The 27996-nt window shown below is 54.0% G+C and overlaps 3 protein-coding genes across 3 annotated transcripts in view; 1 reads left to right on the top strand and 2 right to left on the bottom strand.

The window, feature by feature from the left end:
* Positions 1–27996, bottom strand: part of BOP1 (BOP1 ribosomal biogenesis factor) — a 44708-nt gene that overhangs the window by 1694 nt on the left and 15018 nt on the right. Inside the window, exons 4-15 of the mRNA XM_083872427.1 lie at positions 10478–10632; positions 9408–9525; positions 8925–9026; positions 7554–7766; positions 6674–6835; positions 5874–5954; positions 5536–5605; positions 5111–5243; positions 4288–4468; positions 2580–2868; positions 2409–2493; positions 63–170 (exon numbers count right to left, since the gene is read on the bottom strand). Of these exons, the coding sequence (XP_083728553.1) occupies positions 63–170; positions 2409–2493; positions 2580–2868; positions 4288–4468; positions 5111–5243; positions 5536–5605; positions 5874–5954; positions 6674–6835; positions 7554–7766; positions 8925–9026; positions 9408–9525; positions 10478–10632 (1697 nt within the window). The remainder of the gene's footprint in view (positions 1–62; positions 171–2408; positions 2494–2579; positions 2869–4287; positions 4469–5110; positions 5244–5535; positions 5606–5873; positions 5955–6673; positions 6836–7553; positions 7767–8924; positions 9027–9407; positions 9526–10477; positions 10633–27996) is intronic.
* On the top strand, positions 14122–19544 carry SCX (scleraxis bHLH transcription factor; the record flags this gene model as incomplete). Its single annotated transcript, XM_083872691.1, has 2 exons — positions 14122–14685; positions 19503–19544. 2 exons carry the CDS (start codon positions 14122–14124, stop codon positions 19542–19544), a joined length of 606 nt encoding a protein of 201 aa, XP_083728817.1.
* Positions 21552–27843, bottom strand: LOC310915645 (uncharacterized protein; the record flags this gene model as incomplete). The annotated part of the gene is made up of 3 exons (XM_083872701.1): positions 21552–24568; positions 24652–24713; positions 27831–27843. The coding sequence occupies 3 exons, from the start codon at positions 27841–27843 to the stop codon at positions 22817–22819; spliced, it is 1827 nt and encodes a 608-aa protein (XP_083728827.1). The 3' UTR covers positions 21552–22816.

Here is a 27996-nt window from a genome sequence, read left to right on the forward strand (position 1 = left end):
AAGGAATCCCCCAAATCCCACAGCGGATCCCCGTGAACCCCACAAAGGCTCCCCAGCCTCACTTGTAGACCATGCCGTGGCAGACGATGACGGTGCCGTCGTCCGAGGCGGAGGCGAACAGCGGGTACCGTCGGTGGAACGACACCGCCCGCAGCGCCCGCCGGTGGTGCCTGCCAAATCACCGGGAAAAACGGGATTAAACGGCCCGGAAAAAACGGGATAACGGGCAGGGAAAATCGGGATAATGGGGCTGGGAAAAATCAGGGTAACGGAGCGGGAAAATCAGGATAATGGGCACCGGTGATGGAACGACACCGTCCGCAGCGCCCAGCGGTGGTGCCTGCAAAATCACTGGGAACACCAGGATAAACAGCCAGGAAAAATGGGATAATGGGGTGGGAAAATCAGGATAATAGACTGGGAAAAATCAGGATAATGGACCGGGAAAATCGGGGTAACGGGGTGGGAAAATCAGGATAATAGACTGGGAAAAATCAGGATAATGGACCGGGAAAATTGGGGTAACGGGGTGGGAAAATCAGGATAATAGACTGGGAAAAATCAGGATAATGGACCGGGAAAATTGGGGTAACGGGCAGGGAAAAATGGGATAATGGGTACTGGCAATGGAACGACGCCGAGCACAGGGCACGGCGGTGCTGCCTGGAAAAATCACTGGGAAAAACTGGGATAACGGGAGGGAAAAACTGGGATAACAGCCTGGAAAAGCCAGGAAAATAACCTGGAAAATCAAGATAACAGACAGGGAAAAATCGGGATAACAAGAGGGAATACTAGGATAACGGGTAATGCCAGTATAACAACACCATGTGCAGGGCACGGTGGTGGTGCCTGGAAAAATCATTGGGAATAAAACATGGGAATAAAAAAATGGGAAAAATTGGGATAATGGACCAGTGAAAATCAGGATGATGGATGGGAAAGCTGGGATAACGGGTACCGGCGATGGAACGACACCAAGCACAGGGCCTGGCGGTGGTGCCTGGAAAAATCACCGGGAAAACCAGGATAAACAACTGGGAAAAATGGGATAATGGACTAGGAAAAACGGGACAACCACACGGAAAATCAGGATAATGGATTGGGAAAAAATAGGATAATGGACTGGGAAAAAAAAAAACGGGATAATGGGCAGGGAAAATCAGAATAACGGCATGGGATAACTGCCCAGGAAAAACCGGGGATAACTTCCTGGGAAAATCAGGGTAATGGCCTGGGCAAAACCGGGATGACAGCCTGGGAAAACCTCCAGGAAAATTGGGATAACAGACCAGGAAAAACGGGATAATGGGTACCGGCGATGGAATGACACCAAGCGCAGCACACAGCGGTGGTGCCTGAGGGGAAATCCACAGGAAAACTGGGATAACCAGCAGGAAAATCGGGATAACAGGTAGGGAAAAATGGGAAAATGGAATGGGAAAATTGGGATAACAGCATGGGAAAAAAGGGGATGACAGGCTGGTAAAATCAGGATAACGGCACAGGAAAAAGGGGATAACAGACCGGAAAACTGGGATAAGGGTCTGGGAAAACATGGGATAATGGCACAGGAAAATCGGGATAATGGACCAGGAAAATCCAGGATAACGGGCAGTGGAAACTGGGATACAAACTGGGAAAAACTGAGATAACAGCATGGGAAAACTGGGATAATGGACAGGGAAAAAAACAGGATAACAAACAGGGAAAATCCAGGGTAATGGTCAGGGAAAACTGGGGTAACAGGTGGGGAAAATCGGGATAATGGACCTGAAAAAACTGGGATAATGGGCAGGGAAAATATTGGGATAACAGGCAGGGGAAATTGGGATAATGGGCTGGAAAACTGGGACAGCTGCCTGGGAAAATCAGGAGAACAGCCCAGGAAAAACCGGGATAACAGGCAGGGAAAATTGGGAAAATGGGCTGGGAAAACTGGGATAACTGCCCAGGAAAATCAGGGATAATGGAATAACAGCCTGGGGTAGTCTGGAATAACAATCTGGGATAATGTGGGATAATAACCCAGGATAATCTAGGATAACAACCCAAAAGAACTTGGGATAACAACTTGGGAAAATGTGGGATAACAGCCCCAGAAAAATCAGGATAACAACCCTGGAAAAATCGGGATAACAACCTGGGATAATCCGGGATAACAACCAGCGATAATGTGGGGTAAGAACCCACGATAATCTGGGATAACATGGGATAATCTGGGATAACGACCCAGGAAAAACTGGGATAACAACCCAGGATAATGTGGGCTAATGACCTGGGATTCTCTCTGGATAATCCCACAGAGAGCCGAGACATTGGGGATGCTCCCAGGACAAGCCCAGCAACTCCCAGTGGATCCCAAGGGATCCCAAGGGCTCCCAGAGCTCAGGAAGCCCGAGTCTCACCTCAGCAGGCGGTAGGGCCGCGTGCTCAGGTCCAGATCGAACCAGGCCAGTTTGCTGTCGTAGCTCCCGCAGATGACGTTATCCCCTACAGGAAAAAAACAACCAAACCCCGGGATCAGCTGGATCCCCGATATCCCCAGAGGAATTCCCAGCAGATCCCAGGGGTCCAACCTCCGGGGTGCACGGCCATGCTGGAAATCCACTGGCAGTTGCTCTGCAGTTTCTTGGTGAGCTCCTGGCGCAGCAGGTTGTAGATGCGGACGGAGCGCTGGGAGGCCACCAGGAAGTAGGGCCGGATGGGGTGGAACCGCACACACTGGATCATCCCCGGGCTCTTGCGGAAGGGATCCTGGCTCCAGCGACGGCTGCTCTGGTGGATCAGGACCTGCCGCCCGCCGGGGTTGCGCAGCACCGAGGCCCAGTAATCGCCCTTGGCGTGCCACGTCACCTGCGTCACCGGCTGGAATGGCAATGGGATTGGGAATGGGATTGGGAATGGGATCTGGGTGATATCCCCAAATCCTGAACCTCTGGATCACCCCCAAGGGTGATCGCCCTCGGCGTGCCATGTCACCGGGGTCACCGGCTGGAATGGGATTGGGAACGGGATCCCGGTGAGATCCCGAAATCCCGACCCTTTGGATCACCCCGGAGCTCCTCGGGGTGGGAACGGGAATAAGAATAGGAATGGGAATGGGATGAGGGTGAGATCCCGGGATCATGAACTTCTGGATCATGCTGGAGCTCTTTGGGGTGGGAATGGGGATGGGATTGGGAATGGGGGAATTCCCAGGAGCAGCTGAGGGAGCTGATCCCAGAGACAAGCGGGATTGAAGGGATCCAGTGGGATCCAGGGTGGGATCTGCTCTCAGGGAACAAGGACAGCACCAGAGGGAACACTCAGGTTGGGATTTTTGGGACTATTCCCCTGGAATTGATGGAATTCCGGGATCTAGGGTCTCGGGAAGAAGGGGAAAGGACTGAAGGTGAGGATTCCCGGGAAAAGTGGCCGATCACAACTGGAATTCCTGCAGAAATATTCCCAGAGATCCCTGGAAAACGGGGCTGGGGGGAATCCCCCTGCTGGGAACGGCTCTGGCACTTCCCGGGATTTTTGGGAATGGGAAGGGATCCCTTGGGATGTGGAGGGTCGGGATCTTTTTTGGATCCTTTTGGGATCCTTCCTTGCGGATCTGGGGCTGGGAACAAGGATCCCTCTGGAATTGTGTCCCTCGGGATGCAGGTGTGGGAACGAGGCCCCTCCCAGGATCTGGAACTGACCCCACAAACCCCAAATTCTGGGAATGCCGAGCACAAAACTCACAGGTCCCAGGAATTCTGAGCCAAACAAATCCTGGGAATTCCAAACTCACCCAAATCCCAGGAATGCTGATCCTACCTGAATCCCAGGAATTCTGGTCCCACACAAATTCTAGGAATGCTGATCCCACCCAAATCCCAGGAATGCCGATCCCAGTCAGATCCTGGGAATGCTGATCAGACCCAGATACCAAGAATTCTGATCCCATCTGAATTCTGGGAATTCCAATCCCACCAAGATCCCAGGAATGCCGATCCCAGCCAAAACCTTGGAATTCTGATCCCAGCCAGATCCCTGGAATTCCGATCCCATCCCAAATCCCGGGAATGCTGAACCCATCCAGATCCTGGGAATGCCAATCCCACAACCTCCAGATCTCAGGAACACCAATCCCACCCAAATCCCGGGAATTCCGATCTCCCCCTAATCCCAGGAATGCCGAGCCCACCCGGATATCCTGGGAATCTCACACGAATCCCAGCAATGCCGAGCCCTGCCAGAATCCTGGGAATCCCGGGAATTCCGAACGCCCCTAGATCCCGGGCGCCGGGAGCCCACCTTGTCGTGCTGCACGCGCAGGCGGATGCCCTTGGCGCGCTCCTCGGGGCCGGCCGGGATCCACTGCACCGGCTGCACCCGCTGCTCCTGCGGCGCCTCCCAGGAATCCAGCAGCTGATCCGTGCCCGCCACCAGCAGCCGGTCCCCCAGGCCCGGGTTCAGCAGCAGCACCTGCTCCTCCCTGGGGATCAGGAAATTCAGGATCAGGGGGAAAATCTGGAATCAGGGAATTCCCCCCCCAGGAGCAGCTGCTCATCCTGAGGGAATGAGAAATCTGAGATTGTCTGGCCCTTCCAGGGATGGATTTGGCCATTCCAAGGGAGAATTCTTCAGAGGAATAATCCCAGGATTGATCCCAAGGGAAGGATCCCAAAGAGTATCACCATGGAATGATCCCAGTAATGATTCCAGGAAAGTCACCAGGGAATGATCCCAGGGAACGACCCCAGGAATGATCCCAGGGTGGATCCAAGGGAACGATCCCAGGAATGTCACCAGGGAATGTCACCCGGGAATGACCCCAAGGGATGGATCCCAGTGAATGATCCCAAGGGAAGGATCCCAAGGGAATGACGCCAGGGGAATGATCCCGCGGAATGATCCCAAGGGTGGATCCCGAGGGAAGGATCCCATGGGAATGATCCCAAGGGTGGATCCCGAGGGAAGGATCCCATGGGAAGGATCCCAAGGGTGGATCCCGAGGGAAGGATCCCATGGGAATGATCCCAAGGGTGGATCCCAAGGGAATGATCCCAAGGGTGGATCCCGAGGGAAGGATCCCATGGGAATGATCCCAAGGGCGTATCCCGGGTGGGGCACTCACACGGCGGCAGCCACCAGGCAGACGTTGGGGTTGGGGTTCCAGGCCACGCTCTTGACTGCGGAGCCCACGGGGACAGTGCGCAGGCAGCGGGCGCTGATCACCTCCCAGAACCTCAGAGTGCCGTCATCGGAGCCTGGAGAAAGGATTGGGATAATGGGATAATGGGAATGGAAGTGGGGATAGGAATGGGATGCGGATGGGAACAGGAGTGGGACGCCAGAGCAGCTGGCAAAGTTCCGGAATTTTGCGGAGGCCCTGCAGGATGGGGCCAATCCCGAGATCCTCCCCTGGATCCAGAGTTTGGGATTTTCCAGGGGGAAAAGCCCCCAATCCCAATGTTGGGCCTGGAGCAGCTCTGGGTGGAGCTGGGCTGTGGATCCATGGGATTTTTCCTGGGAATTCCCAGTCCAGGGACGGATCCGTACCTGACACCAACCACTGCCCGCTGGGCGACACACTCAGGGTCCGGACCAGGCTGGAATGGCCGCGGTAAATCTGGGAAAAAACCGGAAATGGGGGAGAATCCCAAACCCTGGAAGCTGCTCCGGAATCCTCGGGAAGGGAGGAGGGATTTGGGATCTGGAGGAAGCTTGGCCAAGGCCACCCCATCCCACATCCACAGGGACGAGAATTCCAGCTGGGAATGAGGATTCCAGCCTAGAATCATTCCTGAAAATCCCAACCCAAGGCCATTCCCTCTGGTCCTATCCTGATTCCCCAGAATTCCATCAATTCCAGGGGAATATTCCTGAAAATCCCTCACCAGGGCCTGGGTGGTCGGGAAGGGCTGCAGATCCCGTGGCTTCGGAAGTTTGGGAATGAGATCCTCAGGATCCACATTGACCTGTGGGATGGGGATGGCGCAAATCCAAACTGCTCCCATTCACTTCCCAATCCCAATCCCATTATCCCATTCCCAATATCCCATTCCCAATATCCCATTCCCATTATTCCCTTCCCAATATCCCGTTCCCATTTTTCCCATTCCCAATATCCCATCCTCATTATCCCAATTCCATCCCATCCCCATTATCCTATTCCCAGTATCCCATTCCCATTCCTCCATTCCCATTATCCCGTCCCCATTCCCATTATCCCATTTCCATTATCCCAATCCTGCTCCCATTCCCATCTCCATTATCCCATTATCCCATCCCCATTATCTCATTCCCATTATCCCATTCCCATTTTCCCATCCCCATCCCCATTCCCATTATCCCACCCTCATACTCATTATCTCATTTCCATTATCCCAATCCCCATCCTCCCATCCCCAAACCCAGTACCCCATTTCCATCCCCAGCCATGAATCCCCAAGGCTGGGTGTCATCACCCCATCCCTCCATTCCCATTCCCGGAATTCCCGTTTTTTATCCCGGGATTTGATTTTCCCCAACCTCATTTCACGCTGCTGGGGGCAGAGGCAGAGGTGGAGGCAGCGCTCGCAGCGCTCACGGATGAAGCGGGGGTAGGAATGATCCCGTTATCCCATTATCCCACTATCCCATTGTCCCGTTCCCAGAATTCCCGGGCTGTTGGTGTTATCCCGCCCCGGGCTCTGACCCTCATTTTGCGCTGGCGGGGGCAGAGGTAGAGGTCGAGGCAGCGCTCGAAGCGCTCGTGGATGAAGCGGGGGTAGGCGGGCACGGCGCGCAGGCTCGGGAATCTCCGCGGGAGGAAGTTCAGGCGCCGCTCCGACGGCTCCTGCTGCTCCCAGGACAGCTCCTGACGGGACATCCCGCGGGAATAACAGGGGTGGGAATGGGAACAAATGGGAAAAATGGGAAAAATGAGAATGGGAACAAATGGGGACGGGAACAAATGGGAATGGGAACAAATAGAAAGGGAATGGGGAAATGGGAAGTGGAGAAATAGGAATGGGATAATGGGATGAGAATGAGAATGGGAAAAATGGGAATGGGGGAATGGAAATTGGAATGGGGGGATGGGAATCGGATGGGAATGAAATAGGATTGGGAATGGGAATGAGAATGGGAACGAATGGGAAAAATGGGGAAATGGGAATAAGAAAAATGGGGATGGGATGGGAATGAGAACAATGGGGATGGCAATAATGGGAATGAGAACAAATTGGGATGGATAAAATGGGAATGGAGATGGGAATGGGAAAAAAGGGAATGGGATAATGGGGTAATGGAATAATGGGAATGGAAATGGGATAATGGGAATGGGAAAAATGGAAAAGCGAATGGGGAAATGGGAATGGGGAAATGGGAATGGGATAGTGGGATAATGGGATGGGAATGGGGAAATTGGAATTCCCAGTATCCCATTATCCTGGGACGCTCCAAACTCATCCCTGACTATTCCCAAGGATGAAGAAACCATCCCCCAAATTCCCAAGAAAAACACTCCCAGAGCCCAGGTGATCCCCTAAATCCCCTCCAGGGAGGGATCTCGTGGGAATTCCTAGCGCTCCCACCTCCTCGGGGCTGAGCAGGAATTCCGGGGGTGGGTTGTAGGACTCGGCATGTCCCGGCAGTGGAATCTTGGGAGCGGGGACGTGCATTTTGTGCCGGCCCAGGATGGAGTTGGGATCCTCCTGAGCCCACAGGTCATAAAAAGTGGGAACATTCTCCTTGGGCTTCCGGGGCTGGATCCAGCCCATCTTGATGGCGTGGACCAGCTTGGAGACCTGCGGAGAATTCCAGGGGTTTGGGGAGGGAGGAGAGGGGAGGAGAAGAGTTTTCCATCCTTCTCATCCCACTGGAGCTTTTCCTTCCTCCTCAGCTTTTCCCTCCTCATCATCCCACTGGGATCTTCCCAATCTCCTCATCCCATTGGGATCTTCCCAATCTCCTCAGCTTTTCATCCTCATCCCACCTGGATCTTTCCAACCTTCACATCCCACTGGGATTTTCCCAATCCCCTTAATCCATTGGGATCTTTCCATCCTCTTCAGCTTTTCCCTCCTCGTCATCCCACCAGGATCTTCCCATCCTCCTCATCCCATCCGGATCTTTCCAGTCTCCCCATCCCACCAGGGCTTTTCCACCCCCCTCATCCCACCTGAATCTTTCCAATCCTCTCATCCCACTTGGATCTATCCATCCTCTTCAGCTTTTCCACCTTCATCCCACCAGGATCTCTCCGTCTTCTCCATCCCACCAGGGCTTTTCCACCCTCTCCTTCCAGTTTCCTCATCCCACCAGAATCTTTCCATCCTCTCCATCCCATCAGGGCTTTTCCATCATCCCCATCCTCAAATTTTCCACCATTCCCATCTGACCAGACCTTTTCCAACCTCCTCATCCCACCAGGGCTTCTCCATCCTCTCCACCCCACCAGATCTTCCTACTCTTCTCATCCCACTGGGATCTTTCCATCCTCTCCCTTGCCAGAGCTTTTCCATCCTCCTCATCCCACCAGGATTCTTGCTATCTCCTCATCCCACCAGGAGCTTTTCCATCTTCCTCATCCCACTGGGATCTTTCCATCCTTTTCAGCTTTTCCATTCTTCCCATCCCACTGGACCTTTTCCAACCCCCTGATCCCACCAGGGCTGTTCCACCCTTGTTGCACCAGAATCTTTCCACTCTCCTCATCCCACCGGGATCTTTCCAATCCCCTCAATCCACTGGAATCTTTCCATCCTCTTCAGGTTTTTCATCCTCCCCATCCCGCCAGGATCTTCTGACCCCTCTTCATCTCACCAGGATTTTCTCACTCTCCTCATCCCACTGGGATCTTTCCATCCTCCTCAGCTTTCCATCCTCATCCCACTGGGATCCTCCCGCCCTCCTCAGCCTTCCCACCCGGATTTTTCCCCCAGAATTCCAGGTGTCTGTCCCACCTTCTCCTTCTCCACCAGTGAGGGGATGAAGCTCCGTTTGTCGGCCGGCCGGTTGGTCACTGGGTGGATCCGCACCTCGTGGCTGAAGAAATCCACGGCCGGCTGGAAAAATGGGAATGCTCAGACACCCAGCCCGCATTCCTGGCGGGAATTCCACCCTCAGGGGGCTTCACTTCCCACTTTCCCATGGGAATTCCATCCCCTGGGGCTTCCCCTTTCAGCATTCCCGGATGGAATTCCAGCCCTGGGATCTCCTCTCCTGCATTCCCATGGGAATTCTGGCCCCAGGGCCTCACCTCCTGCACGCCCCTTGGGAATTCCAGCCCCAGGGCCTCTGCTCAGGTATTCCCAGCAGGAATTCCACCCCATTCCCTTTGGGAATTCCATCCTGGGACGTCCCCTCAGGCATCCCTCGCAGGAATTCTGCCCCATTCCCTTTGGGAACTCCTCCCCAGGGTCATTCCCAGTGGGAATGTCGCTGACCTCATAGGGATCGAAGTTGACGTCCCCGAAGTGTCCCCTCTGCAGGCGCCGCACCAGCTCCAGCTGCTCCTCGGACAGACGGACATCTGCCCCCGTCTGCGGGTCCTGCACCGTGCGCCTGGACAGACACACGGACACCCGGACGTCAGGACACGCCAGGGACACCCGGGACATCAGGGACACACAGACACCGGGATACAGGACACACGGACACCGGGATACAGGACACACGGACATCAGGGACACACGGACACCGGGATACAGGACATCAGGGACACACAGACACCGGGATACAGGACACACAGACACCGGGATACAGGACATCAGGGACACACGGACACCGGGATACAGGACACACGGACATCAGGGACACACGGACACCGGGATATGGGACACACGGACACCGGGATACGGGACACACAGACATCAGGGACACACAGACACCGGGAGGTGGGGCACAGGGATGAACATCAGGACAGACACAGGGATATGAGACATCAGGACACCAGGATGGACCCTGAGATGTGAGACAGGGACACAGAGATGGACACCGGGATGTGGGACGCCGGGATGGACACAGGGACACCAGGATGGACACCGGGACACCAGGATGTGGGACAGGGATGGACAGAGGAATGGACACCAGGACACTGGGATACGGGACACCGGGACGGACATCAGGATGGACACTGGGATGTGCGACACCAGGATGTGGGACACAGGGACGTGGGACAGGATTCCTGGGATGGACACAGGGATTCCTGGGACTGGGACAGGGACTCCTGGGATCAGGATATGATGACGGGGATGCAGAGGGATTCCTGGGATGCAGAAGGTATTCCAGGAAACAGAGGGATTTCTGGGATTCAGAGGGATTTTTGGGATGACAGGGATGCAGAGGGATTCCTGGGATCCCCAAAGAAACCTCAGGACAGCTCCAGAACCCCACATCCCGGGAATTTTGTGCCAATTCCCCACGGATTCCATCCCCAAAACCCCTATGGGATTTTACGGCTGACCCCCCATCCCACGGGACACTCCTGTCCCGGGGTTTTCCTGGGATTGCTGACCAGTATTCCGGGTTTTCCATCTTCTCCAGGAAGAGGTCCAGCTCGTCCTTGCTGCGCAGGGGTTTGAAGATCCTCCTCCCGTCCAGGTCGTAGCCCACGTGGGGGAAGTCCTGGTACCACTCCATGGGGATGTTCCCAACCGTGTTCCGGATGTCCTGGGAGGGGAAAACACACCGGGAAAAGGGTGAGGGGACGGCAGAGAATTCTGGGGGGAAAGTGTGAGGGGGTTCTAGGGAATTCCAGGGAATTTTTTGGGGAAAAAAGTGAGGGAATTCCAGGGAAATCTTGGGGCTGCACCCTGAGGAAAACACTGGGAAAAGGGTGAGGGGAGGGCAGGGAATTCAAGGGAAATTTTGAAGAGAGGTGTGAGGGAATTCCAGGGAAATCTTGGAGAAAAGGATGAGGGGATCCCAGGGAAAAGGATGAAGAAATTCCAGGGAATCCCTGGAGAAAAGTCTGAGAGGAGGGCAGGGAATTCCAGGGAATCTTTGGAGAAAAGTGTGAGGGGAGAGGAGGGAGTTCCAGGGAAATCTTGAGCAAAAGGGTGAGAGGAGAGAAGGGAATTCCAGGGAATCCTTGGAGGAAAGGGTGATGGAATTCCAGGGAAACCTGGGAGATGCTTCCCAAGGAAAACACAGGGAAAAGGGTGAGGGGAAGGCAGGGAATTCCAGGGAAATGTGGGAGAAAAGGGTGAGGGGATTCCAGGGCTCACAAAGGTGGGAAGGGGCAGAATTCCAAGGGATCACAGAGGTGAGGAAGGTGCAGGATTTCCTGGGATCTCATGGAATCTCTCCAGGAAACTCAAGAGACCCAAGAATTCCAGGGCCAAATCCCTCATTGCACAATTCCCCACTCCTGGCTGCAATTCCATGGATTTCAGTTGCAATTCCATGGATTTCAGTTGCAATTCCATGGATTTTGGGACTCCCTGTGCCCCCAACCTCTGCCCACGATCATCTCCGTGTCCCTGGCTGCAATTCCATAGATTCTGGCCGTGATCCCATCAATTTTGGGACTCCCTGTGCCCTCAACCTCTGCCCACCATCACCTTCACATCCCTGGCTGCAATTCCACGGATTTCAGCCGCAATTCCATGGATTTTGGGACTCCCAAGCTTCTTTGTGTCCCTGGCTGCAATTCCGTGGATTCTGCCTGCAATTCCACGGATTTCAGCCGCAATTCCATGGATTTTGGGACTCCCAAGCTTCTTTGTGTCCCTGGCTGCAATTCCATGGATTCTGCCTGCAATTCCACGGATTTCAGCCGCAATTCCACGGATTTTGGGACTCCCTGTGTCCCCAGCCTCCGACCACCATCACCTCCGTGTCCCTAGTTGTGACTCAACGCACTCTGGCCGCGATCCCATAAATCCTGGCCGCGATCCCACAAATGCTGGCCGCGATCCCATAGACCGTGGCGGCGATCCCGTGGATCGTGGCAGCGATCCCACGCGCTCCGGCCGGGATCCCGTGGATTTGGGGACTCCTGGCCCTCCCGGCTGTGGGTGAACCCCCGTGGCCGGTGCCCTGGGGACGGTTCCCGGATCCTGTCCCGGGCACGGTGCCGGCTGGCGGGAGCAGGGGAGGCTGAACGAAAGCAGATGTCCCCGGGAGGGGAGCACACAGGTCGGGTTTCGGAAGCCGCCGAGACGGGGATTAAGTGCGGGAGCTCACGGAAGGTGCCGGCAACGGGACCGGGAACTGCGGGGACCAACCTCCCGCCAGGAGCCCCCGGGACGGGAAAACGGGGGAGGGAGAGGGGGAAAATGGGGGGAAAGAGGGAAAAGGGGGGAGAATGGGAAAAAGGGAGAAAAAAAGGGGGAAAAAAGGGAAAAAAAGGGGAAAAAAAGGGGGAGAAAAGGGGGAAAAACGGGAAAAAAGGGGGAGAAAAGGGGAAAAAAGGGGGAGAAAAGGAGGGGAAAACGGGAAAAACAGGGGAAAAGAGGGAAAAGGGGGGAGAATGGGAAAAAGGGAGAAAAAAGGGGAAAAGGGAAAAAAAGGGGGAGAAAAGGGGAAAAAAGGGGGAGAAAAAGGAGGGGAAAAGAGGGAAAAAGGGGGGGAAAGGGAGAAAAAAGGAGGGGAAGGGGGGAAAAGGGAAAAGGGGGGGGAAGGGAAAAAGAGGATAAAAAGGGAGGGAAAGGGGGGGAAAAGGGGAGAAAAAAAGGGGGGAAGAGGAAAAAAGAGGAAAAAAAGAGAGGAAAAACTCAGAAGAAAAAAAAAAAAAAAAAAGAGGAAAAAAAAGAAAAAGAGGAAAAACTCAGGAAAAACCTGTGAAAAACTCGGGAAAAAAAAAAATATCCAGGAAAAACTAGGGAAAAACCTGTGAAAAACCCAGGGGGAAAAAAAAAATTAAAAACCTTTGAAAATCCCCAGGAAAACGAGGATTTCAGCATTTTTTTTTTTTTTTCCCAGGTGGAAATGCTGGTTTTCCACAGGGAGCTGAGGGAATTCCTGGATCCCTGGCGTTTAGGGATGGCTCAGGATATTCTGGGATGGATCCTGGGAATCCTGGCTGGGAATGGGGAATTCCAGGAGAATTCCAGGAGTTTTTCTGCGGAGGGATTTGGGATGCTGGGAACAGGGAATGGCTTCCTGTATGGAAAATTGGGATTTTGGGATGGAATTCCCAGAGAATCCGGGGCTGCTCCGTCCCTGGAACACCCCCTGGGGACTGGGACACAATTCCCATCCCCGATCCCGAATGCTCCAGCAAATCCCAGCGGCGGCTCCTCAAGGGTTAATCCCCAACTCCCTCCCGCCCCCAGGAGAAGAAAATCCCAAAAAAATCCCAGCCGGGATGGAATCCCGCGGGAATGGGATGGGGAGGGCTGGGGGTGAAATCCCAGAGGGATCCCCTCGGTGAGCGCCGGGATGGGGAGAAGGGAATTGATGGGGAAAACAGCTCGGGAGGCGGAGGGAAAGCGGGGAAGCGGCGGCGAAGGGGTTAAGGCGGGCCTTTGGAGGGTGGGCTCGGGTGGGCCGGGCCTGGGGCTCCCCTTTGAGCTCCAAAGGCTCCTGTTCCAGGGCAGGCCGGGCCGGGGGAGGGGCCGGGGCCGCTATAAGGACCCGCCGCTATAAAACCCCGCAGCTCCCGCCGCCGCTCCCGGAGGACGCGCACGTGCGACCCCCGAACACCGGGATACACCGGGATACACCGGGATACACCGGGATACACCGGGATAAAACCGGGATACACCGGGATACACCGGGATAAAACCCTCCCTTAAAAACAACAACAACAGGATAAACTCTCCCCTTTAAAAACAACCAAACAAAAACAAACAAACAAACAAAAAAATTACCGGGATAAACACCCACCCCCTCTCCCCGGAAAAGCGGGACTAGAGTTGAAAGAGCGCGGTAAAAGCGGGATAGAGCGGCGAGAAGAGGGGGAAAAGCGGGATAAAGAGCCGAAAAGAGGGATCAAAGGAGCAAAGATCGGGATCAAAGGGCCAAAGATCAGGATAGAAGTCCTGAAAAGCAGGATCAAAGCGGGCTGAAGCGGGCCAGAAGCCCCGGCGAGGATGGCGGTGCCATGAGCGGCCGGAGCTGAGGATCGCTCCCGCTCCCGGTCCCGGCTCTCCCGGTCCCGGCTCTCCCGGTGCCGGTGCCGGCTCTCCCGGTGCCGGTCCCGGCTCTCCGGCCATGTCGTTCGCCATGCTGCGCTCGGCGCCGGGCCGGTTCCTGTACCCCGACATCAGCGCGCTCTCCGAGGATGAGGAGAACAGCGGCAGCTCGGGCTCGGAGGAGAAGCCCTTCCCGGCGGAGAGCGAGGGGTTCGGGCTGAAGAGCGGCAAGAGGCGCAGCGGGAAGAGCCGCGGGAGGCTGGCCCGGGAGCCCCGGCAGCGGCACACGGCCAACGCCCGCGAGCGGGACCGCACCAACTCGGTGAACACGGCCTTCACCGCGCTGCGCACCCTCATCCCCACCGAGCCCGCCGACAGGAAACTCTCCAAGATCGAGACGCTGCGCCTGGCCTCCAGCTACATCTCCCACCTGGGGAACGTGCTGCTGCTCGGAGAGGCCACCGGCAACGCGCAGCCCTGCCACGGGATACCGGGAACACCGGGAACAGCGGGAACGGCGCCGGGAATAGCGGGAACGGCCGGGTTCTACCCCGCCGGGAACGCCTCGCCGGGCGGCAGGGACGGGGACAGGGACCAGCCCCGGCAGATCTGCACCTTCTGCCTCAGCAACCAGCGCAAAATGGTGAGCCCGGAATGCGGAGAGTGGGATTGGGGAGAGCGGGATACAGGGACCGGGATACTGGGAAGGGGGACAGGGATCTGGGATACAGGGACCGGGATACTGGGAAGGGGGACAGGGATCTGGGATACACGGACCGGGATACTGGGAAGGGGGACAGGGATCTGGGATACAGGGACCGGGATACTGGGAAGGGGGACAGGGATCTGGGATACACGGACCGGGATACTGGGAAGGGGGACAGGGATCTGGGATAGAGGGACCGGGATACTGGGAAGGGGGACAGGGATCTGGGATACAGGGACCGGGATACTGGGAAGGGGGATGGAGATTAGGGCTCCCAGCCCCGGCAGAGCTGACCTGCACCTTCTGCCTCAGCAGCAAGAGGAGAATGGGGAGTGCTGGATCCAGGGAATGGGATCTGTGATGCTGGGAATGGAGTTTGTGATGCTGGGAATGGAGTTTGTGATGCTGGGAATGGGGTTTGTGATGCTGGGAATGGGATCTGTGATGCTGGGAATGGGGTTTGTGATGCTGGGAATGGGATTGGGATGCTGGGAATGGGATTTGGGGCTCCCAGCCCCGGCAGGTCTGATCTGCACTTTCTGCCTCAGCAGCCAGCGGAGAATGGGGAGTGCTGGATCCAGGGAATGGGATCTGGGACACCGGGACATTGGGATACCAGGATATAGGGAAAGGAGAGCAGGATAGTGGGAATGAGGACTGGGATTAGGGAATGGGGCTCCCGGGGTTCCAGCCCCGGTGGATCTGCACCTTCTGCCTCAGCAACCAGCGGAGAACAGGCAGCGATGGAGGCTGGGAATGGGATTGGGATGCTGGGATATAGGGAATGGGACCGGGACACTGGGAATGGGGACAGGGATCTGGGATATAGGGATACTGGGAATAGGGATTGGGGTTTGGGAATGGGGCTCCCAGCCCCAGCAGGTCTGATCTGCACTTTCTGCCTCAGCAGCCAGCGGAGAATGGGGAGTGCTGGATCCAGGGAATGGGGACTGGGATACAGGGATACAGGGAATGGGGAATGGGATACTGGGAATGAGGACCGGGATTTGGGAATGGGGATTGGGATACTGGGAATGGAGAGCAGGATACTGGGACTGCCACAGGGAATGGAGACTGGGATACTGGGAACAGGGAGCAGGATACTGGGAATGCCACAGGGATGAAGGGAATGGGGAGGAGGATACAGGGAATGGGATACAGGGAATAGGGATTGGGATTTGGGAATGGGGACTGGGGTACTGGCAATGTTGTAAGGATAAAGGCAGTTGTGTGGCCTGGGATTCAGGAATGAATCCCATGGGAAATCTGGGAATTGTGTCCTGGGGTCTGGGATTTGAACTGGGAATGACGAGCTCCCATTTGGGGTTTCCCGGAAAAGCGTCTATTCCTGGATTTATCCCGGTGAAAACTCTCTCTGTCCACTCTGAGGGGCAACGGGAGGCAGGGAATGGTGTCCTGGGAATTCAGGAATGAATCCCATGGGAATTGTGTCCCGGGATTCAGGATCTGGGCTGGGAATGAGCAGCTCCCACGCAGAGGCACCACTGGAAGCTGAGGCTTCCCAAAAAACCAGAGATTCCTGAGTTTATCCCAGCAATTCCCGGTTTATCCCAGTGATCCCCAGGTTTAACCCAATGGTTCCCAGCTTATCCCAGTGTTTGGGGGTTACTGGGAGGACTGGGATGAGTGGGAATTCCAAGGAGCTCCCACTTGGAGCTGCAGGGACAGCAGAGCCTGCCTGAGTCAGTTCCAGGGAAAATCCACGGAAAAATCCATGGAAAATCCTCAGGGAAAATCCATGGAAAATTCATGCTCCATCCCAGTGCTCCCAGTGCCACTGGCTGTGATCCCCTGGAATTGGGGCTGGAATTGGAACTGGAATCGGGGCTGGAATTGGAACTAGAATTAGAGGTGGGTTTTGGGATTCTCTCTCCTGCCCTGATTCCCTGGATTTTGGGACTTCAGGTGGATCCAGCCAGATTTTCCTGCCCCATCCCAAATCCCAAATAACCCAGAGAGGACGGAAAACTCCTCGGGAATTACTCAGGGATCATCACACTCCAGAATTTTTCACTCAAAAAAACTCCTAAAAATTTTTGGCTGTGGGATCTGGGGGGAAAAAAAGGGAATTTGGGCAAAGCCCAGATGCCAGAATGGGATCCAGGCTCGGGAATCTGGGAATGCTCCACCCTCATCCTGATCCCATTGCAGCATTCCCAGGGGTTTTTCCAGCCCCGGATTCTCTGGGAATTCCAGCCCCGAGGATCCTCCCAGAGGAGAATTCCCTTCCCCAAATCCCACGGGAGCAACTCCTGGAGGTGAGAGGTGCAGGGAAAAGAGGGAATCCAGGGAAATCCCTTCATGGTAATTCCCATCCTGAATTTTTCCATCAATCCAAATAAATCCTCATCCTTAATTTTGGATCAATTCCTATAAATTCCCATCACAAATTTCAATCAATTCCTACAAATTTCCATTCTTAATTTTCCACCAATCCAAATTAATTCCCATCCTTAATTTACGATCAATTCCTAAAAAAATTCCACCAATTCCAATCAATTCCTACAAACTTCCATCCTTTAAATTTGGATCTGATCCCTAATTTTGGATCAATCCCAATAAATCCCCCATTCTTAATTTTCCACCAATTCCTATAAAATCCTGTCACAGTTGGATTAGAATTAGAACTGGAATCGGGGCTGGAATTGGGGCTTCCATCCCTATCCCAAAACTCGGCTTTTCCAGCAAATTCCCATGGATCTGGGAATGGGACTTAAAGGGATTTAAGGTTCCTCCCAAGTCTTGCAGGATTCCAGGTGGGAGCAGGAGAATCCCTAAAATCTGGGATCGGCTCCCTAAAATCCATCCTGTCCCAAAAATCCTCCCTAAAATCCTCTCTGTGCCCCAAAAATTGTCCCTAAAATCCTGTTCCCATCCCAAAAAAATCCTCCAAATCTTCCTCCCATCCTGAAGATCCTGAAAAATCCTCCCTAAAATCCTTTCCCTGTCCCCAAATCCTGGGAAAACTCAGGAGGAGCCAATCCAGGGCGGGTTCCCAGCTGGAATGCCAGGGTTAGAGGGGAAAATTTGGGATAATCTGGGTCGGGATCAGAGACATGGACACTCTGGAATTAAGGCAGGAATGGCACATTCCGAACTCTGAAATTCCTTGGAATTCCCAGATCCCTGCTCCCATCCCAAATCCTGGGGAATTTGGGGAAGGCACCCTGGGAAATGCCCAGGATTTTCCAGACTGGGACCAGTCCTGGACTGGGGGAGTTGGGATCTGCTCAGATGCCCAAAAATTCTCAACCCGAGGCAGGAATTCTTGCTGGGAGAGAGAAAAATGGGATTTGGGGATGGAGCCAGGTCCCTTTCCCAAGGGAATCCCAGGCTGGAACTCTGGGAGTCAGCAGAGATTTCTCAGGATCAGGGAGCAGCTGAGAACTGGAATTGGGGCTGGAACTGGGTCTGGAATTAGAACAATTCCCAGATCCTTTGGATCCTTGGGATCCTGGCCCCTTCCACAGGGAAGGAGGGGATGGGAGAAGGGATCCAGGGGAGAAATCGGGATCTCGAGGGGATTTGGGATAAAGGAATTCTCCTCTGGAATGTCCTCAGGATCCAGACGGAACTTGGATCCCGGGGGGAAATTGGGATACAAGAAGTTCTTGGGATCCAGAGAGGATTTGGGAAAAGTTATAGGGATCCAGAGGGGATTTGGGATCCAGAAGGATTTGGGATGGGAGCAGGGATTTGGGCCCCTCTGGAATCCCAGATTTAGGCATAGGAGCAGAAATTCCATGAAATTCCCAAACCACCTCAGAGCCCAGTCCTTCCCTTGGCCATTCCCAGTCTTCCCCCTCCAGGGCTGCCCCAACATCCAGAATTTCCATGGGGAAAATCCCATATTTATTAGGCGCAGGGAGCAGCAATTCCATGAGATTCCCAAATCACCCTGGAGCTGGGAGCTTCCCTCAGCCATTCCCGGTTTTCCCCAGAGCAGGATCACCCCCAATCCAGGTTTTCCATGGAAAAACCCAGGCTTTAGTTACAAGTAGCAGAAATTCCATGAGATTCCCAAAAGATTCCAGGGAGTTTCCCTCAGCCATTCCTGGATTTCCCCCTTGCCCGAGCGCCAGGATCCCGAATTCCCGCTGGAATTCCCGCTGGAATTGCTGCTCAGGTGAGGGGAGGAGGGAGGGATTTTCCCAATCCCTGTTTCCGCCCCAGACGGCCCCGAGCTCTCCCCGAGCCGCCGGCGGTGGAACATCTGGGAAATCGGGAATTGTAGCCCAGAAAACGGGGATGGGATTGGGAACTGGATCCTGAAGAATGGGGATGGAAAACAGGGGAGGGATGGACGGGGATGGAGTGGGAATTGGAGCCCGAAAAATGGGAATGGGAAAGGGCGAGGGATGGAATGAGGATGGGATTGGGAATTGGATGCTGAAAACCAGGGATGAGATTGGGAATTGGATCCCAAAAAACGGGGTTGGAAAACAAGGATGGAAAACAGGTGAGGGCTGGGATGGGGATGGGATTGGGAATTGGGAATTGCCAGGGGACTGGTGGGGTCAGGGCAGGGATTGAGAACAGCTCCACAGGACCCCAGGGAAATTCCCTGGGAAAGGGATCCTGGAAGAATTCTCTGGGTTGGGGATTCCAGCAGAATTCCCCGGGAAGAGGATTCCAGAATTCCCCTGGAAAAGGGATTCCAGCAGAATTCCCTGGAAAAGGGATCCCAGAATTCCTGATCCCAGCTCTAATCCAACCTCCTTTCCCTCTTGCAGAGCAAAGACCGGGACAGGAAGATGGGACAGCTCCGGAGCTAGGCCGGGAATTCCAGCTGGGAATTTGGGAATTCCAGCCGGGAATTCCAGCTGGGAATTTGGGAATTTCAGCCAGGGACCTTTTCCTGCCTGACCCCGCTGGGAAGAGCAGCACCGACATTCCAGAGGGGCCAGAATTCCGGGATATCCTGGGAATGCGCCACAGAGCCCCAGGGACAGCGCAGTTGTTCTGGGAATTCCTGCCCTGGGAATTCCAGATCGTGGAACACTTGGATCTCTTGGATCGACTCTGGGAACTCCTGGAAATTCCTGCCGCAGGATTCCAGATCACTGAACACTTGGATCTTCTGGATCTGCTCTGGGAATCCCTGCCCCAGGATTCCTGCCTGTGGAACGCTTGGATCTCCCGGATCTGCTGCAGGAATCCCCGCCCCTCATGGAACACTCGGATCTCCTGATCCACTTGGGAACCCTCGGAAATCCCTGTTCCAGGATTCCTGCCTGTGGAACACTTGGATCTCCCAGATCCGCTTGCCACTCGATCCCTGAACTGATCCCGGAACCAATGCCTGGACTGATCCCTGAACGGATCCTGGAACTGATCCCGGCACTGGTCCCTGAACGGATCCCAGAACTGATCTGGGAACAGATCCCAGAGCAGGGGGCACGGGGGCTGCGTGCTTTGGGGACGATCAATCACATGCTGGAATTTCATGTTGTTGATGCGGGAATGAATTAAATCCGGAATTTGTGTCATTAATCGGGAATCTGGGTCACCATCCTTGAGGGAAATTCCTTTCTTTTCCTTTTCCTCTTTCTCCCTTTCCCCCTTTCCCATTTTCCTTTCTCTTTCCCCTTTCTCCCCTTCCCCTTCCCCCTTTTCCTTCTCCCTTTTCCCTTTCCCATAGGTTATTCCCCAGCCAGCACCGACATTCCCTGTGCCAGAAGAACCAGGTAGAAAACCAGGAATTTGGGGGAGAAAACGTGAGGAAATCCCAGCACTCCCGAGCCCCATATTCCAGCCCTTTCCTAGAACTTTCCAGCCTTTCCCAACCTTTCCCAGCCCCAGCTGCTTCCCCCCAGGCTCAGTCCCTTTCCAGCAAGGAAAAGGCTCCAGATCTGGCCATTCCCAGGGAATGTCGCGGGAAGAGCAGCATTCCCATAAATCCTGAGGGGGTCCTGTCCCCTTTTCCTGGCTCCTGACCCTTTCCAGCACTGGGATCCCATCCCGGGAGAATTCCCAGCTCTATCCCAGCTCATTCCCGGCTCCATCCCGGGAGAATTCCCAGCTCCATCCCAGCTCATTCCTGGCTCCATCCCGGGAGAATTCCCAGCTCCATCCCAGCTCATTCCCGGCTCCATCCCGGGAGAATTCCCAGCTCTATCCCAGCTCATTCCTGGCTCCATCCCGGGAGAATTCCCAGCTCCATCCCAGCTCATTCCTGGCTCCATCCCGGGAGAATTCCCAGCTCCATCCCAGCTCATTCCTGGCTCCATCCCGGGAGAATTCCCAGCTCCATCCCAGCTCATTCCTGGCTCCATCCCGGGAGAATTCCCAGCTCCATCCCAGCTCATTCCTGGCTCCATCCCGGGAGAATTCCCAGCTCCATCCCAGCTCATTCCTGGCTCCATCCCGGGAGAATTCCCAGCTCCATCCCAGCTCATTCCTGGCTCCATCCCGGGAGAATTCCCAGCTCCATCCCAGCTCATTCCTGGCTCCATCCCGGGAGAATTCCCAGCTCCATCCCAGCTCATTCCTGGCTCCATCCCGGGAGAATTCCCAGCTCCATCCCAGCTCATTCCTGGCTCCATCCCGGGAGAATTCCCAGCTCCATCCCAGCTCATTCCTGGCTCCATCCCGGGAGAATTCCCAGCTCCATCCCAGCTCATTCCTGGCTCCATCCCGGGAGAATTCCCAGCTCCATCCCAGCTCATTCCTGGCTCCATCCCGGGAGAATTCCCAGCTCTATCCCAGCTCATTCCTGGCTCCATCCCGGGAGAATTCCCAGGAGCACTCCCAGTTCCATCCTGGCTCATTCCCGTTTCATTCCCAGCTCCATCCCGGTTCGTTCCCTGCTCGTTCCCGGCCCCCGACGGAGCCTGGCCCGGGATTTTCCGGGACATTTTTGCTCCATGAAATCAGCGGAGGCTCCTGGAGCGGCACGTCCCGGCCTTGGCTCCCGCGGGATTGGCCCCCCGCCCGCTCCCGCTGCCAGCCCGGCTCCTGGAATTCAGGAATTCAGCCCGGGATGGCTCCGCCACGGAGGGAGAGAGGGAGGATTTTTTTTTTTTTTTTTTCGGGATCCGAGAGCCGGGAGCTGCTCCCGATTTTCCCTGCGGGCCCGGGAGACCCAAACTGGGGAGGGAAGCTCCGAGCTGGGAATTTCCACCGGCCTGGGGATTCCTGGGAGGAGATTCCGGGGCAAACCCGGCGGGAATCAGCCTCTGGAATCTCCCCGTGGAGCTGCCCTGGGGCATCGGCCCCTCCACATCCAGGGGAACGGGGAAATCCTGGCCTTGGGAAATCCAAATATTCCCAAAAATTCCCCTCTGGATATCTCTGGGGGTGCCAGGGGTGGGATGCGGATCCGGGTGTTCCCAAATCCCGCCCTGGCGGGAAGGGGAGGCCACCTCAGCTGCCAGAATTCCCAAAAAAAATCCCTTCCATACTCCAGGAGAGCTGGAGAGGGATTTGGGATGCAGGAAAACAGGGAATTGCTTCCAATGGAATGTTGGGATTTTGGGGTGGGATTCCCAGAGAATCCGGGGCTGCCCCAGGAGCCCTGGAACAGCAGAAGGTGTCCCTTGGGAATGGGATCATCCCTAGAACTCCTTCCGACCCAAAGCAGTCTGGGATTCCCATGGAATTCCTGGAATTGTCTCAGGACAGGCTGGAGCATCCCGGGATAGCAGAGCGGTCCCTGCCCCTGGAACGGGACAATCCCTAAATCCCATCCATCCATCCATCCCAAAACTTCCAGGAGTCCCCGGAGTGCTCCCAGCCCCATTCCCAATAACTCCCAGCCCCCAGGCCCAGTGAATTCCCTCGGAGCCCCTGGCAGCCCCCATTCCCCGGGAGCGGAGCGGGGAATGAGCTGCCGGGCTCCCACCTGATCCATCAGCAGCTGCTCCCGGGCCCAGCACCTGCAATTCCTGCCGGGAACCACATGTGACCCCTCTTGTGATCCCGCCCTTTGTTCCCTGATTTATTTCCTGCCAGCCCCTTGCTTCCCCCCCTGCTTTATTTCATTTGATTTCCCCGGGAATGTTTGCCAGCTGGGAACGGCCCCCATCCCACTAAAAAACCCCGGAGCTCATCCCAGACAATCCTGTTTTTTTTTTTTTTTTTTTCCTGATTTTCCCAGGTGTTTTTTCTGTTTTTCTTGGGTTTTCCCTGATTTTCCTTTTTTTTTTTTTTTTTTTTTTCCAGGTTTTTTCCCTGATTTTCCTTTTTTTTTTTTTCCCGTTTTTTTTTTTTTTTTCCTGCTTTTTCCGGATTTTTTTTTCTTCCTGTTTTTCCCGATTTTTTTTTTTTTCTGATTTTCCTGGGCTTCTTTTCCTGGTTTTCTCCTCCTCTTTTCCCCCCTGCTTTTCCCTTCCCTCCCACCCTCCAATTTCCCCTTTTTTTTTTTTTTTTGTTTTGTTTTGTTTTGTTGTTGTTTGTTTGGGGGTTTTTTTTGGTGGTTTTTTGTTTTTTTTTTTTGGTGGGTTTTTTTGTTTGGTTTTTTTTGTTTGTTTGTTTTTTTGTTTGTTTTTTGGGTTTTTTTTGTTTGTTTTCTTGGTTTTTTTGTTTTGTTTTGTTGTTGTTTGTTTGGGGGTTTTTGGGTTTTTTTTGGTGTTTTTTTTTTTTGTGTGGTTTTTTTTTTTTTTTGTTTGTTTGTTTGTGGGTTTTTTTTGTTTTTTTGGTTTTTTGTTTTGTTTTGTTTTTTCCTGATCTTTCCCCGTTTTTCCCTATTTTTTTCCCCTGATTTTCCCCATTTTTTTCTCCGTTCTTCCCTTTTTTTTGCCCTGATTTTCCCCGGGATTTTGTCCCCAGTTTTCTCCCCTCGGCGCCGCTCCCCCTCCCCTCCCTGCCCCTCTCCGCAGGCGCTTCCCGAGGCCGCTCCAGGTGCGAGCGCGGCGGGTTTTTTCGGGATGTTTTTGGGCAGCGGCGCCTCCCCCGTGTCCGTCTGCGGCGGGAGCAGGAAGCCAAATCCGCCTCTGGAATTCTTCACTCGCTCCTCGTTGGCGGCTCCCGCGGGACCGGCCCGGGTCAGGCTCCCCTCGGCCCTTTTCCCGGGATGGGCTCGGGTTACAGCGGCTCCCGGCTCCGCTCCGGGGCTTGGGGATCCTGCCCGGGGCTGCTGGGGGCTGCTTTTGTTTCCCTGTTTGCGCCGGCCGGGCCTCCGCCGAGACAGAGCGGTTATCCCGGAGAAATCGGGAAAAGGGCAGCGGGGAGAAGGGGAACTGGGAAAGGGGATGTGGGAATTGGGATGTGGGGAATGGGAACTGGGAAACGGGATATGGGAATTGGGATGTGGGGAATGGGAACTGGGAAAGGGGATGTGGGAATTGGGATGTGGGGAATGGGAACTGGGAAAGGGGATGTGGGAATTGGGATGTGGGGAATGGGAACTGGGAAAGGGGATGTGGGAATTGGGATGTGGGGAATGGGAACTGGGAAAGGGGATGTGGGAATTGGGATGTGGGGAATGGGAACTGGGAAACGGGATGTGGGAATTGGGATGTGGGGAATGGGAACTGGGAAACGGGATGTGGGAATTGGGATGTGGGGAATGGGAACTGGGAAACGGGATGTGGGAATTGGGATGTGGGGAATGGGAACTGGGAAACGGGATGTGGGAATTGGGATGTGGGGAATGGGATGCGGGATATGGGAAGTGGGGAAAGGGATGTGGGGAAAATGGGATAGGAGGAATGGGAAAAGGGATGGGGAGTGGGAACTGGGGATGTGGAGAAATGGGGAACTGGGAATCGGGAAAAGGGATGTGGGGAACTGGAAAATGGGAATTGGGATGTGGGAACTGGGAAAAGGGAATTGGAAAATGGGATATGGGATGTGGGAACTGGGAAAAGGGAATTGGAAAATGGGATACGGGATTGGGAACTGGGAAAAGGGAATTGGAAAATGGGATATGGGATTGGGAACTGGTAAATGGGATGGGGAAGCAAGAAATGGGAACTGGGATATGGAAAATGGGATGTGGGGAACTGGGAGAAAGGATGGGAAAAAGGGAATTTGGATGGAGAGAAGGGAAATGGGACAAGGGAAATGGGAAATTGGGATATGGGGAAATGGGAATTGGGGAAAGGCAACTGGGAAATGGGGAAAAGGGATGTGGGGAACTGGGAATAGGGAAAAGGGATGTGAGGAAAGGGATGCGGAGAACAGGGAAATGGGAACTGGGGAACTGGGAAATGGAGAAATGGGATACAGGAAACAGGGAACTCGGAAATGGGATAAAGAACATGGAAAGGAGACAGGAAGAAGAGAAAAGGGAAATGGGGAACGGGGCAAAATCCCGGGATGGATGGATGGATGGACCTGGATCTTCCCAGCTCCCAGCACGGGATTCCCATGAACAGGGACAATGCCAGGAATTCCACGGAATCCCAGACTGGTTTGGGATGGAAGGGATTCTAGGGATGATCCCATTCCCAAGGGACACCTTCTGCTATTCCAGGGCTGGTGCAGCTCCGGATGTTTTTGGGAATTTCACCCCAAAATCCCAACATTCCATAGGAAGCCATTCCCTGTTTCTCTGCATCCCAAATCCCTCTGCAGCTCTCCTGGAAAAATCCTCTGGAAAAGGCTCTGGGATCTCCTGGGATTTCCCAGCTCATTCCCAGCACATTCCCAGTTTTTCCCTGGATCCTGGATGGAATTTTCCAGGTGGAATTCCCAGCACATTCCCAGTTTTTCCCTGGATCCTGGATGGAATTTTCCAGGTGGAATTCCCAGCTCAGGAACTGCTCTGGTTAATGAGGGGGAACCTTTCCCAGTTCCCCAGCTGGGAATTCCGGCCAGGAACTGCAGCCACAGCTGATTTATGGGAGGAACTCCTGGAAAAACGATCCCAAATTTTGGTCTTTCCTGCACCTGGAAAAGAGGAGCCTGAGGGAAAATCGGGAATGAAGCCTGGAGCTGGGAATACTCAGGTTTTCCTGGGAATACTTGGTGTTTTACCCCAGGAATATCCATTTTTTTCCTGAGAATACTCAGGTCTTTCCTGCGAATGCTCAGGTTTTTCCCGGGAATACCTGTTGTTCCCAGGCAGCTGCTCTGCCTCCTCAAAATTCCCAAAAAAACCAGCTCAAAACTCCATTAAAAGAGATCTCACGATTCCTTAAAAGACACCTCAAAATTCCCCAAAAAAACGGTTTAAAACTCCCTAAAAGAAGATCTCAAAATTCCCTAAAAAAACACCTGTAGAGTTCTCTAAAACCCCCCTCAAAATTCCCTAAAAAAACTCTCAAAAATCCCTCTAAAAACCCTCAACATTCCCTAAAAAACATCTGTAAAGTTTCCTAAAAACCACCTCGAAATTCCCTAAAAACACCCCTCAAAATTCCCTTTTAAAACCCCTCAAAAACCGCTAAAAACACCTCAAAATTCCCAAAGAAACCTGCCTTAAAATTCCCTAAAAAAACCCTCAAAATTTCCTTCAAAAACCCCTCAAAATTCCCTAAAACCTCCCTCATAATTCCCTAAAAAACACCTGTAGAGTTCCCTAAACAAAATCTCATAATTCTCTTTAAAAAAACCCAGAAATTTCCCTTAAAACCCAAAAAACCTACCTTAAAATTCCCTAAAAAACACCTGTAAAGGTCCCTTAAAAACCACCTCAAAACTCCCCTAAAAAAGATGAAAATTTTCCCTTAAAAAACCCTCAAAATTCCCTTTAAAAACCTTCAAAATCCCCCCCAAAAATACCCCACCACATTCCCCCCCACCCCCTTTGCTCCAAATTCTGCTCCATCTCCTCTTTGGGAATATCCCGGGGAAAAAAATAAAATCGGATATTTTTCTTTCCAACCCCCTTCTCCGAAATCTTTTCCGTGCAGCCTTTAAAAAAACTTTCCGGGTTTGGATCCAAAATTCCTGAGCAATCCTGATCTCGGCAAATCCTTTTCCCCTCTAATTTTTCCATCCCCAAAAAAAAAACCTCGGGAATCATTCCCGGCCTGGGCTCCAAACTGGGAATTCCAGGCAGGAATTCCATCCCAAAAATCCCAGTTTTCCATTGGGAAGCCATTCCCTGTTTCCCTGCATCCCAAAATCCCTCTGCAGCTCTCCCAGAAAAGGCTCTGGAATTCTTCTGGGAATTCCCTGCTCCTCCTGCTCAATTCCAAGGAATTTCCCTTTGCGGTTTTTCCCTCTCTGCCCCCAGCTCTGGAGGGAAATCCAGAGGGGCTCGGTGACCACCCGGATTTGGGATCAGCCTCCTGCTCTGCCAGAAAATTCTCAGGAAAATCTTTCTCTGGGATTTCTCTGCTCCCCCTGCTCAACCCCGAGGAATGGCCCTTTGGGGTTTTTGCCCCTAGCCGTGCAGGTGAATCCTTCGGATCCGAGGGGCCACCCGGATTTGGGATCAGGGGCCCCTGCAGCCGCCGCCGCTTCCGGAGGAGCCGCCGGAATTCCAGACCCCCCTTTTCCTCTCCTTTCCTTTCCCTTGCCGGGGCCCTCGGGAAGAGCCTCCCTGGCGCTCCAGCAGGCCCCGCTCGTTAAACCTTACGGGTGGAAAAGGGAAAAGAGGGAAAAAAATAACAAAAAACCAGGGAAAAGCTCCGGAGGGAGCGGGGGGAGGGGATAACGAGATAAATGGGATCACAACTGGGATCGCTGGGATAATGGGATGGGGTCCCTCTTTCCCGGGCTGCCCTGGTGCCCGTGCTGGGGATTTTCCAGCTGGTTCCAATCCCAGCCATCTGGGATGGGATCAAAGAGCCGCTCAATCCCGGCGGGATCGGGGCTGGGCGTACCCCAGGGTCTGCACCTGCAGCCTCAGACAGCCCACGGCACAAACCACAAACCCCAAACCCCACATCCCAAATCTCACAGGCCAGATCCCAAATCCCGCATCCCAAATCCTGCATCCCATATCCCAAACCCCACATCCTTCATTCCACATCCCTCATCCACGGAGCCAGAGATCCATCCTTCACCCCACATCCCAAACCCACAGATTCCGTGGATCTATCCCACACTGCTCATCCCACACCCAAAGATCCTTCGATCCATCCCTCACTCCTCATCCATGGATCCATCCTTCATCCCGTATCCCACATCCACGGATCCATGGATCCATCCCTAATCCGTCATCCCACATCCCTCATTCATCCTGTGTCTCTCATCCCACACCCACGGATCCATGGATCCATCCCTCATCCCACATCCACAGATCCCTGGATCCACCCCCCTTCTCCTCACCCCAGCCCCAGGAAGGATTTCCCGCCAGCATTCCAAAGGTTTAGGAAAACATGAGGCAAACCC

Source organism: Zosterops lateralis (assembly GCF_965231275.1).
Source record: "Zosterops lateralis genome assembly, chromosome: 1".
Taxonomy (NCBI): domain Eukaryota; kingdom Metazoa; phylum Chordata; class Aves; order Passeriformes; family Zosteropidae; genus Zosterops; species Zosterops lateralis.